Source organism: Cricetulus griseus, chromosome 3 (genome assembly GCF_003668045.3).
Source record: "Cricetulus griseus strain 17A/GY chromosome 3, alternate assembly CriGri-PICRH-1.0, whole genome shotgun sequence".
NCBI lineage: Eukaryota > Metazoa > Chordata > Mammalia > Rodentia > Cricetidae > Cricetulus > Cricetulus griseus.
In genome coordinates, this window is record NC_048596.1 from 47890925 (window position 1) to 47903709 (window position 12785).

The 12785-nt window shown below is 38.3% G+C and overlaps 1 protein-coding gene across 1 annotated transcript; it reads left to right on the forward strand.

The window, feature by feature from the left end:
* Positions 1-1536: 1536 nt before the first annotated feature.
* On the forward strand, positions 1537-4152 carry LOC100750529 (olfactory receptor 5B3). Its single transcript, XM_027406804.2, has 2 exons — positions 1537-2439; positions 4138-4152. The coding sequence occupies exons 1-2, from the start codon at positions 1537-1539 to the stop codon at positions 4150-4152; spliced, it is 918 nt and encodes a 305-aa protein (XP_027262605.2).
* The last annotated feature ends 8633 nt before the right edge of the window (positions 4153-12785 follow it).

The window sequence follows — 12785 nt, forward strand, 5'->3', positions numbered from 1 at the left end:
ATGCACAGTCTATGAACTTTCAACTTTTGGTGATGCTTGTGATTCAATCAAGTTATGGCAGCCCTAAGCAAAAGAAGAAAATGAACTAAAGCTGACATAGAGATATGTAAGAAAATATTAAACAAAAGAGTGGCTAATATCGATTACATAGAACAACCAATCCAATAAGCAGAGCATGAATTATTGAGGTTCACCTAAGACTCACTGGACTGTTTATAAAAAGGGAAATTGGGGAATGAGATTCCCAGAAGTCAACATTCATCCACATATGATGCCCTGTATGTTGCCACAAACTTTTCCCAGATCTCAAGAAGGGAACATATCCCATTCTAATACCTGGTAATGATGATGATGACGATGATGATGATTGAAGACATAGTAATCATGCAATTCTGCTAGACATCAGTGTTTTGTTCATTTAAAATGAATTTTCTCATTTAATTTAGAAAACAATGCCTCAACACTGAACACATTATCATTCTCATTTTATAGATGTAGAAAATCTAGATAAGGAGAGTTGGGCCAGGGCCATCGATTCTTAGGCTGCATAAGTAAGTCTGGCATGCAATTCTCTCCAGAACCAAAGTTCTATACTTGATGTTGCCTGGTTCCCTTCCCTCCTTTGTTATAATTATCTATGTGTTTATAGAATCACTATATGTTTGTGTATGTCTCTCACTGAGTTCACTGGGGAAAGCCCTAAGACTGAGATGATCCAACAAAGACAATGGCTAATTATGAATTGCATCTTGATATAATCTTAGGTTACGCCACTGAACTGGATGGCCATTTTTTTTTCTGGCAACAATATTTGGCTTGCAAATCAGTTTTGTCAACATGTATGTAATACTTGGCCTTTGGTGTTCTGAAATCTAAGAGAAAGCAGCCATTGTCTAAATGTGGTCTGAAATGTGGGAGTATATGTGGAGAAGTGTCTAGAGAGCAGTCCTTAGCACATTTCACACAGAGGAGTCTGTAAATGCATAGGGATGGGAAATAGTGAACTGATTGATTTACAACCTTCAGAAATGTCCTGTTGGGTAATTCTTTAAATTCCCAAAGTATCAGCCCACAAATCTATAAGACTTACAACTGAAGTGATGACCTCTAAAAATACTTCATTTCATTGACTGAAGTCCTTTTGGAAAAATTTCTCATTTAGCTATATGCTTTAGTTACAGAGAATCTTTCATTTTTTTGTTGCGAGTGTGTGTGTGTGAATATGAGGTGTGTGGGTGTGTGCCTGCAGTCTCTATGTGAAGGCCAGTGGACATCTCTTGAGACTTGTTTCTTTGCTTGCACACTATAAGAAATAAATATTGAATTCAGACTATTAGGCTTTGTGGCAAACACTTTAAATCAGTGAACCATCTCATTGGCCCTAGTTATAAAGAAATTTGAAACACATACTCTTTTAAAAAAAAATAAGCCCTGCATTTGGCATGAAAATACATTAACTTGGTAATCTCCTTTGTATTAATAAATGCTCATCACTTCTCTTTACTACAAGGTGTCTCTGATTCCCAAATAACACTGATGGAGAACAGGACAGAGGTGACAGAGTTCATCCTTCTAGGACTAACCAGCGCCCCAGAACTACAGGTTCCCCTCTTTATCATGTTCACTCTCATCTACTTCATCAACATGGCTGGAAACTTAGGGATGATTGTGCTGATCCTCTGGGACTCTCGGCTCCACACACCCATGTACATTTTTCTTGGTAACTTGTCTCTGGTGGACATCTTTTACTCCTCAGCTGTCACTCCAACAGTTGTTGCTGGACTTCTTGAAGGAAACCAAGTCATTTCACACAATGCTTGTGCTACTCAGATGTTCTTATTTGTAGTCTTTGCTACAGCAGAAAATTTTCTCTTGGCTGCAATGGCCTATGATCGCTATGCAGCAGTATGCAAACCCCTACACTACACCACCATAATGACTCCAACTATGTGTACATATCTGACCATAGCCTGCTATGCTGGTGGTTTCCTGAATTCCTCCATCCACACTGGGGACACATTCAGGCTTTCCTTCTGCAAGTCCAATGTGGTTCATCACTTTTTCTGTGATGTTCCAGCAGTCATGGTTCTCTCTTGCTCTGATAGACATATCAGTGAGATGGTCCTTCTTTACGGAGCAAGCTTTGTTATCTGTTCTGCACTTGTTGTTATTTTGATATCCTACACATTCATATTCATCACCATCTTCAAGATGCGCTCAGCTACAGGATACCAGAAGGCCATGTCCACCTGTGTCTCTCACTTTACTGCTGTCTCCATTTTCTACGGGACTCTTATTTTCATGTACTTACAACCCAGCTCCAGCCACTCCATGGACACTGACAAAACTGTGTCTGTGTTCTACACCATGGTCATCCCCATGCTGAACCCTGTGGTCTACAGCCTGAGGAACAAGGAGGTGAAAAGTGCATTCAAGAAAGTTATGGAAAAGACAAAATATTCCCTAGGATTTTGAGTTTAGTGTTTAGTGGTGCACTGTAATGCAGCTTCAGGGCTCTCAGGTCTTCTCTAGGTACCTAATGTCATTTCCACTCTACACTAATGTTAAGTAGAATATGCTCCTCTTTTCAAATGTATTTTAGAAAAGGGAAACAATGATGTGAATTGTTTTAGGATGGCTAAAGGGAAGTTTAACACTTGGTTGTATTTTTCTAAATACTCATAATCATATCGTTTCTACATGCCACTACTAACATGCCTGTAAAACAAGAGACAAATAAAAGCCCATGAGAAGTGCCTGCTTGTGACCCACATGGGCACATAAACACAGAGGTAGAAAAGTATCCAGACATAAATGGAATACTCCTTTTCTGTGTGTTTGTATATATGCATGTTTGCATATGTTTTTGGCATATGTCTGGATGGTTCTACACATGTGCAGGCCAGAGAATGGATGTCTTTCTCAATGGTTCTCCACATTATTCATTGGGGCAGGCAAGTGAACACAGATCTGGAAGAAGAACTAGTCTATTTAGCAAACTTTCTCTGGAATCCTACCTCTATTTTTTGAGTGCTGGTATTAAACACGGGCCCCTGTGGTTTCAGTGCTGGTATTACAGATGGGTCTGTATGCTGTCCTGACATTTATGAGAATTCCAACTCCGATCCTCATGCTTGCATGGCGAATGCTTTATCCACCGATCCATCCCAGCCACACTGCTAGTATCCAATAAAACATAAGTATCCAATAAAACATAGTTCATTGGGATATTGGAATATCATGTATGATTGTTTTTCTCTAGTTGAATAACTATTCTAATTCCTCTAAGTGATGCAGATGTAAACACATGGGTCCATATTTTATACAGTTTAGCTTTTTTCCTTTTTCTTTACTTTTTTCTCAGACAATGCATTACAAAGCAGACTCCTCTCCCTTCCTTCAAGTTCCACCCACCTCCCCTCTCCCCCAGATCCACTGCTCCTGTTTCTCTTCAGAAAAGAGCAGGCCTCTTAGTGATATCAACCATGCATGGCATAACAAGAAGCAATGAGAGTAGACATAAGCCCTCATATCAAGGCCGGATGAGGCAACCTAGCAGGAGGAAATGGGTCCTACGAGCAGGCAAAAGAATCAGAGATACCCCCAATTCCAATGTTAGGAGTTCCACAAAAACTTCAAACTAAACAACCACAGCGTGTATGAAGAGGTTCTAGACCAGAGCCATGCAGGCTCCACAACTGCCAATTCAGTCTTGGTGAATCCCTATGAACCTTGCTTAGTTGATTCTGTGGGCTGTGTTCTCTTGGTGTCCTCCAATCCTGTGGCTCCTACAATACTTCCTCTTCATCTTACACGGGGTTCCAAGAGCTCTGCCTAGTTTTTTTCTGCATCTTCTCCCATCAGCGTCTGGAGGAAGCCTCTCTGATGACAGTTGGGCTAGGCACTGATCTATGAGTATAACAGAATGTCATTAGAAATCACTTAATTGTCTTTTTGCTGTTTTGTTTTTGTCAGTCATGTTTGGTTCTATTTTTGATCTCTGTAATGATCTGAAAGAAAATGGCTTCCATAGGTTCATAGGGAGTGACATTATTAGGAGATGTGGCCTTGTTGGAGTAGTTATGGCTTTGTTGAGGAAGCGCTGTTATGATAAATCTTTCCACCATGGGCTTTGAGGTCTTAAATGCTTAAGCCAAGTCTAGTGTGACATTTGCTTTCTGCTGCCTGCTGATTCAAATGTAGAACTCTCAGCTCCTTCTCCGACACCATGTCTGACTACATACCTCCATGCTTCCCACCCTAACGATAATGGACTAAACCTCAGAAACGCTAAGCCAGCTCCAATGAAATGGTTCCTTTATAAGAGTTGCTGTAGTCATTTGGTTTTTGTTTGTTTTGTTTTTTTTGTTGTTGTTTTTTTATTTTTTGGTTTTTCAAGACAGGGTTTCTCTGTGGCTTTAGAGGCTGTCCTGGAACTAGCTCTTGTAGACCAGGTTGGTCTTGAACTCACTGAGATCCATCTGCCTCTGCCTCCCTAGTGCTGGGATTAAAGGCATGCGCCTCCAACGCCCAGCTGCCGTGGTCATTTGTTGAAGGAAGTTTCTGTCCTGCCCAGTTCTGTAGCTGTTCAGTCCCAAATAAACATACAGAGGCTTATATTAATTACAAATGATTTGGCCTATTGCTCAGGCTTATTCCTAACAAGCTCTTACAACTTAAATTAACCCATAATTCTTATCTATGTTTAGCCATGTGGCTTGGTACCTTTTCTCAGTAAGGCATTCTCATCTTACTTTCTCTGCATCTGGCTGGCAACTCTGTCTCTGCCTTCTTCTTGCCAGAATTCTCCTAGTCTGCTAGTCCTGCTTATACTTTCTGCCTGGCTATTGACCAATCTCTGTTTTATTAAACCAGTACGAGTGACAGATCTTTACAGTGTACAAAAGCATTATCCCACATCATTTCTCCCCTTTTTCTTTTCAAAACAAGAACCTTGAATCTAATCACCTTTGTTTAGCCTTTTTTCATGACCATTATCCATAACAACTTGTAACCAATACACTAAACAAAGGGATTAACCATTTGTGTAACTATCCACATATGCATTGCTTTAATAGTGCCCTGGCACATTCATGTTTTCTATGTATTCTCTCTGCCAGTGCTTCTGAATGCTCAATGGTGCTCATTTTTCCCTAATATAGTTGTATCATCTCTTCTCACTCACACATTCTCTCTACTCTCCTTGATGTTATTCTCAAACACAAGAATGTCTCCACCTCAGGATGCTTGAGCTTGCTGCTTCTCTGCATGGAAGTTTCCCTCACTAAGTTCAGGTCTCTGCTTGAACAGATGGAGAGCCTTCCCTGACTCCTATATAAGACAATTAATGTGGGATGTCCTGTATGATACAAATATGTGTTGTTTCAGAATGACTGTGAAATGTCTAATGCGGGAGCTAAGAGCCAAATTCAGGCCCTCTGCAGGGGCAGCAAGGTCCATTAATCACTGAGCCATCTTTTCAGCTCCATCATTGTCATTTTGCTCCTACATAGGAAACAATGCGCATTCTTCCTGTGCCTCTCTTATTTCACCTAATGTACTTCAGTTCTAACCAATTTGCTGAAAATGACCAGATTTCATTCTTAATTTTGGTAGGAAAAATTCCATCATAGGATGTACAAAATTTTCTCTATAATTTTTTTGTTAGTGGGCACAAAAGTTGATTCCTTATCTCTGCTAATTGGAACAGTATTACAATAAAGATGTCAGTTCAGACACCCCTTTGAAATACTGACTTTAAGTATTTTTTGCATATGTATATACAAAATGGAATAGCTTGATCATATCATAGACCCATTTTTAAGTTTTTTAGTGGACCTCTATACTGTCATCACAATGGTTGCATTGATTTACATTTTCACTAGCAGCATATAAGAACTCTTTTCCCTATAGATGTTCATCAGCATTTATCTTTATTTGATAGTAGATATTATGATTATAGTACAAATATATATCCATAGTGTTTTGGTTTTCATTTCTCAGATACCCATTCATGTTGAGCATCTTTCTGATATTTGTTTTCCATTGTAGTTCGTCTTTCAAGAAATGTCTATTTATATCATTTAGCCATTTTAATAAATTATTAAAAGTTTCATTTTACATCTATTTATTTATTTGTGTATGTATATGGGCATGTGGAAGAAGCCAGTTTTCTCCTTCAAACATGTGTGTCCTGGATATCTAACTCAAGTTGCAAGCTTGGAAGCAAGGATTTCTACCCATTGAGCCACCTCACCAGTCCAACACTCAGTTATTTTTAATTGAGTTTTTTGTTGCTAAGTTTTTTGTTTTGTGTTTTTGAGACAGGGTTTCTCTATGTAGTCCTAGATGTCCTGGAACTCATTCTGTAGGCCAGGATAGTCTACCCACAGAGATCGCAGAGGTCTGACTCACAGAGATCCACCTGCCTTCTGATTGTTTGGATTAAAGGCATGTACCCCTACTGCCCTGCCTTGTTTTAAAGTTTTTGAGTCCCTATATATTCTAGATGGTAATTACTTATTATATCAATGGATTTTAAGATATTTTCTCTAACTCTACATCTTGGAGAAATCTTTGCCCGGTTTATTGCTTTTTGTTGTGCATAAGTTCTATAGTTGGATATGATTCATTTTGTTTGTATTTTGTGATCATGTACAAAATACTATTATGCATACTGCTGTCTTAAGTCACTTTTATTCTTTCTTCTTACAGTTTAGTTAGTTAAAGTTTTATATTCAGTTTTTTGGGTTTTGTTTTGCTTTTCATCATTGATTTGATTTTCGTATAGGTTGAAAAATAGGAGCCAAGTTTTCCTTTGCATAATATATCCAGTATTCCAGAACCACTTCCTTAAGAGGCCAGGATGGTCTCTCTCTCTATCTCTCTCTCTCTTTCTCTCTCTCTCTCTCTCTCTCTCTCTCTGTGTGTGTGTGTGTGTGTGTGTGTGTGTGTGTGTGTGTGTGTGTGTGTGTGTTTCAGTAATCACTTGGCAGAAGGTGTATGAATTTATTCTTGGATCTCTAGAGTGATTTTTTACTATAAATCCAGGCTTGCTTTGAACTCTCAATCTTTCCACATCCGCATCTCCAATGCTGAGGTGCACTGTGTGTCAGCTGCAGGACTATGCTGTTTGGATTACTACAGTTCTGTAGTATAACAAACTATTTGCATGCATTAACTTTTTCTACTTTTTCCTTCCTAAACAAGTATTTTTTCTTTGAGGTTTCTTGGGGATGACAAATTGTTCATTTGAGTTTTGTTAAGCCAGTCTTTTCTTTGGGGGAAATTTAGCCCATTTCTAATCAAGACTATTATTGATATATGAAAACTTACTCTGACCATTTCATTTTGTCATTTTTTTCTTTTTTCTTTATTCTTCTCTCATATATTACATCCTGACTGAAGTTTCTCCTAGCTTTTTACATCCCAACCTCTCTCCCCACCTCCCATCTGCCCCAGAGTCACTCTATCTCTCTTTCCCTTCAGAAAAGAGCAGACATTCCAGGGATATCAACCTAACATGGCATAGCAAGTTACAGTAAAACTAGGCACAGACCCTCATATCAAGACTGGACAAAGCACCCCTGTAGAAGTAAAAGGGTTCCAAAAGCAGGCAAAAGAGTCAGAGATTGTTTTCCATGTCCTTTGCTATTTCCTTTTGTTTATCTTTATGGTTTGGTGGTTCTCACTATTGACAAGTTTTGTTTTTTTCTTATCCCTACTGTGTATCTACTCTTCTAATAATTTGTGTCTTTTATGTGTTTTCATTTATTACATTTATAGAATCTTTGTAAAGGCTTCTCTGTTGGTGGTGAAGTACATCAGTTTCTGTTTTGAATATTGTTTGTCCTTCATGTTATTATTTTGTTAGAGGAAGTATTGTTGGGTGGAATTTTTATTGGAAATGTCTTACTGTTTAATCCTGACCCACAGGTTTCTGCTAAGAAATCTTTTAACCACATCTGGGGTTCATTAGTGTGATCTAGTACCTTTTCTTATATTTTGTCTTGGACTTTTGATAGGTTAACTATGATACTCATTTTAAAGCCCTCTCCTGAGAAATCTATCTGGAGTCCATTGGCCTTTCTCAATCAGAAAAATTAATATTCTTCACTTCCATCAACCATCAAACTTTCAGCTATTATTTCATTCTAAAGGACTTTTACATTTTCCTTGTCTATTTGTGTAAAGTTTGGGAATTTGTAATACTTGATGGTGTCCACAAATTTTGTAGACTAATTTTAATTTTTGTTTTGTTTCTTTGCTTGTTATCCATCTGATTCAGAAATTTCTCCAAGATCAGAAATCATTTCTTTTCTTGACCTTGTCTCTTGATAAAACTCTTACTTGTATTTTTAAAGTTTAATTTACTGAACTCTTCATTTCCAAGATTTTCCTTTAGGTACTTTTTCACAATGGCTACCCTTGGTGAAAGTCCATTCATATTATCGATTGTTTTCTTGGAATTCATTGTTTATGTTCTTTTTTGAAATATATATCACTGACAATTATTAGAATATACATTTGAATTCTTTAACAAGCATCTCATATATCTTTTCCTTTTGAGTTTGTGGCTAGAGAGTTAGTGCATTCCTTTGAGGTATCATTCTACCTTGCTTCTTCATATTCTTTGCTGCCATGTACTAATATTTTCACATCTAGTAGATCAGGGTTCTCTACCAATTCTGTAAGGTAGGTTTTATAACCCTTTTTCTGAAAATATGTCTTGTTATACCAATTTGGAAGGTTCCATGAGCTTTTATTCCATTCTCTATGTACTTTTTCAGCTGTAACCAGTGGCTTTGGGTTCAGTGTGATTGGCAATAGAGTCAGAGATCTCTATGTCCAAGCTTAAAGGTACTCTAGCATCCCGGGAAGGAGTAATACATACAGCAATGTGGTAGGAGTATAGGTTCATAAGCAGTGGTTCATGGAGAAAGGCCACACTGAAAACATGAACATCCATTTTCAGTCCCAAGAATACTGTGTATCATAAGTAGACAACCAGGTTGGAAAACAAGAAGTTAGAGTTCACATCTTCCCTCAAACCTAGCAGTGACACGAGTTTAGATTTTGGGTTTCGGAAATCTAAAGAGAAAACAATGAATGAGAGTAGAATGACAATCAGTTTTAAATATCATTTGGTAATGAAAATGATGGCATAGTTTACTACATAAAATGGCAATATGAAAAAGAAATGTTGAATGTCGTGACATTAATAGTATTGTTTAGTAATGTATAAACTAACATAATTCTTCCTAGGTGTTGTAGATATACTATCTGCATGCATTATTTCTCTAATTTGATTATATGTTTTTAAATCACAGAATTACATGTATTGTGGCTTAGTCTAAACTCATGATTGTAAGATTGCTGGCTGGAGTAAGGACATTAGCTAGTGTCATAACAGAAAAGCAGAAGTTGTTTATTGAGATTGGATCTTAAGCAATTATGTGTATGACTTAAAAGTCACTGTAAGGTTGTATCTTCTGTCTGATAAAGAGAATTAATACATACAAGAAGTCAGTTGTAGAAAAGAAATGGATCTAATGTGAGAGAGAACACAAACTCACCAGAACCAAGGGAAACTGCTTTTGTTGTTGTTGTTGTTGCCTTTTGCTTTGGTGGTGTGGATGTCCTTTTAGGCTCCAATGTAAAGCTGGGGACACACAGTTTGTCAGTATGATGAGTAGCAGATAGCAGACATGGGGACTTGCCAGCCTATACATTATCCTTGGGTGAAATGTGCAAGGAAGAAAATTCCAGGACTTGTACTTCCTGGCTGAGTAGATCCATCACAAATCCCCCCATGGTAAGTTTTTAATAAACATTGATTAGCATGATTTTAAGTAAAATTAAATCATAAAAATTGTAGCAACAGTAATTAATTGCTGTATGGGATACACCTCTATGTTAGAATTTGTGCTTCAGCATGTGAGGCCCTAGGCTCAATTGCCAGTAATAAAAAATATTGTTGTTCTGAATAAATATTTGATATAGCAGTGACATAAACTTCTTTAAAAGAAAACAGTGAAGTTTTAAAGGGTAAGAAATAAAGGTTCCTTTCTCAGTTAAAAAACTTTAACAAAAATTTTAATCAGTCAATGAATGGATGGATGAATATGAGTGGATTGGTAATCTGGTCCCAAGGTAATTGTGAGAGTTCGTTTAGCTTACAGTAAAGCTGTATCAAATGTGTTTAAACTTTAACAACTTAGAGATTTAGAAAAGAAGCTATTTTATTAAGAGGACTGTTGAAAGATGGGGAAATGAAGAGCTGTTACAATTTGGAGGGAGGAAGCTTTTACTAGGGATACACCTCAGAACAAGATATCTGCAAACATTTGAGAAGTAGGAAGTAAAAGCATTAGGTACATTTGTGTTTCAATTAGAAATGAGTAATTTTCTGCTTGCTGGTGTTAGCTTTGGCTGAGAGTGGGTCAAAGATTACTTTTTAAAGCTTAATCCAGGTAGTCAACAGGAACTTGGTTTCTGATAAATCAGTGAAGTTCAACAGTACAGTTAACCATTTATAAGGACCAGGATGGCAGGATAGTGTTTATGTCAGAGAATTTTTTAACTTAAGTTCAACCTGTTCTTGGCATGGGTTCAAAGAGATGTTTTAGACCGAGAGGAGAAAAATATGGCCAAAGTCTGGCTAATAAGTATTTTTCTTCTCATTTCCATCCTTTATGAGACAAAGAGGTCATGTTCTGTCTTGTTCTTAGTAAACAGATCTTGGGGATAAATCTACATTAAGTCAGGTGGGTTGAATGGGATCTTGCAATAAACTACTTCCAGAGGACAGGGTGAAATGAAAGTTTCTTTAACCATTATTTTGCAGAATTACAGAGCCTGGGTAAAGGTGAACTTCATCAGCCCTTAAGATTGACATACACACTAGAATACATTTTGACCTTCCTTTTGAATTAATTCAGTAGATTTTCATGTGTATTTAAATTGTTAATACATTGTTGGTTACAAATATTATATGTACACCAATATCTAAACTTTGTGAATTTTCTGTGTATTATTCATTGTTATATAATGATTGAAAAATATCCTTTGTACCCTTCCAAGAACTGTGTTATATGAAACGTACATTTCTTCGGTTAGCCCCACAGTGGGGGTGGGCTTTGAAGTCTCATATATGCTCAAGCCATGCCCATGTCATAGACAACTTCCTGTTGCCTGAAAGATGTAAGAGTCTGAGCTACTTTTCCAGCACCATGTCTACCTGCACACTGCCATGTCCCACAATGATGATAATGGACTGAACCTATGGATTGTAGTTGAGCCACCTTTAGAAATTTGCATTATATTGTTAAATGAACTATATAGGTACAATACCTTAACAAGATTAGAAACATGTACAATATGTCTTAACATATTAATCCCAAATTTGTATCAATATACAACATTTGTATATAATATACAGAAGTCCAATCCAATGTATAATATTTAAAACTGGGGTGATATCTTGCTTGTATAAATAAAGCCTGTCTGAAAGTCAGAGAATGGAGCTTGTCACTAGCTAACCATAGAGGTCTGGAGGTCTATACAGACAGACAGGAAGTGAGGCACCTGGGCAGAAGCAGGATATAAGGAGGGAGAAACAGGAACTCACTCTCTTATCTGCTGAAATGTTAAGGAGGTAAGGTGTGGTGGTGGTTTTCTCCTTCTCTCTGATCGGTCAACATTTTCCTCTATATCTGACTCTGGGTTTTTATTACTTAGACCAATTAAGTTGGTCTAAGTAATCTCAGGGTCATGGGTTTGTGCTCCATGTTGGGCACCAAAATATAAATGGAGTTCTTTTTTATTATTATTATTTTTAATTTTTAAGTTCAAATTAGAAACAAGCCTGCATCACATGTCAATCCCAGCTCCCTCTCCCTCCGGTCCTCCCCCACCCCCCACAAACCCTCCTCCCCATCTCTCCTTGGCTCCACAGAGAGAGTAAGGCCCTCCATGGGGGATCCCCAAAGTATGTCATATCATCCAGGGCAGGGTCTAGGCCCTCCCCATGTGTCCAGGCTGAGAGAGCATCCCTCCACATGGGATGGGCTCCCAAAGTCCATTCATACACCAGGGATAAATACTGATCTACTACCAGAGGCCCCATAGAGTGCCAAGGCCTCCTCACTGTTTCACCAGCCCAGTTTTGACCTCTTTGCCCATCACTCCTACCTCTCTGAAACTGGGTTCCAGAATTCAGTTCAGTGTTTAGCTGTGGGTGTCTGCCTCTGCTTCCATCAGCCACTAGATGAAGGCTCTAGGATGGCATATACGGTAGTCATCAATCTCATTATCAGGGAAGGACATTTAAGGTAGCCTCTCCACTACTGCTTAGGTTGACAGTTGGTGTCAACATTGTAGATCTCTGCAAATCTTCCTAGTGCCAGATCTCTCCTCGAACCTATAATGGCTCCCTCTATTATGGTATCTCTCATCCTGCTCTCCTGTATTCTTCCCCGACTCAACCTTCCCATTTCCTCCTCTCCCCTCCTCTTCTCCCCCTTTCTTTCTCCCAGCTCCCTCTCCCCTACCCCCATGCTCCCAATTACCTCAGGAGATCCTGTCTCCTTCCCCTTCTCTGGGGGACCATGCATTCTTCTCTTGGAGTCCTCCTTGTTTCCTAGTTCTTCTGCCAGTGTGGATTGTAGGCTGGTATGGATTTTAGACATAGAGCAAATGGAGTTCTTAATTGGTCTAAGTTAGAAAACAGTCCAAAGCTCAAAATTTCCTCACACAATCTCTTAACTATAAGCCCCTGCAAAATC

What these genes read in the sequence shown, in the direction of transcription:
- LOC100750529 (XM_027406804.2), top strand. Translation starts at nt 1,537, where the DNA reads ATGGAGAACAGGACAGAGGTGACAGAGTTCATCCTTCTAGGACTAACC.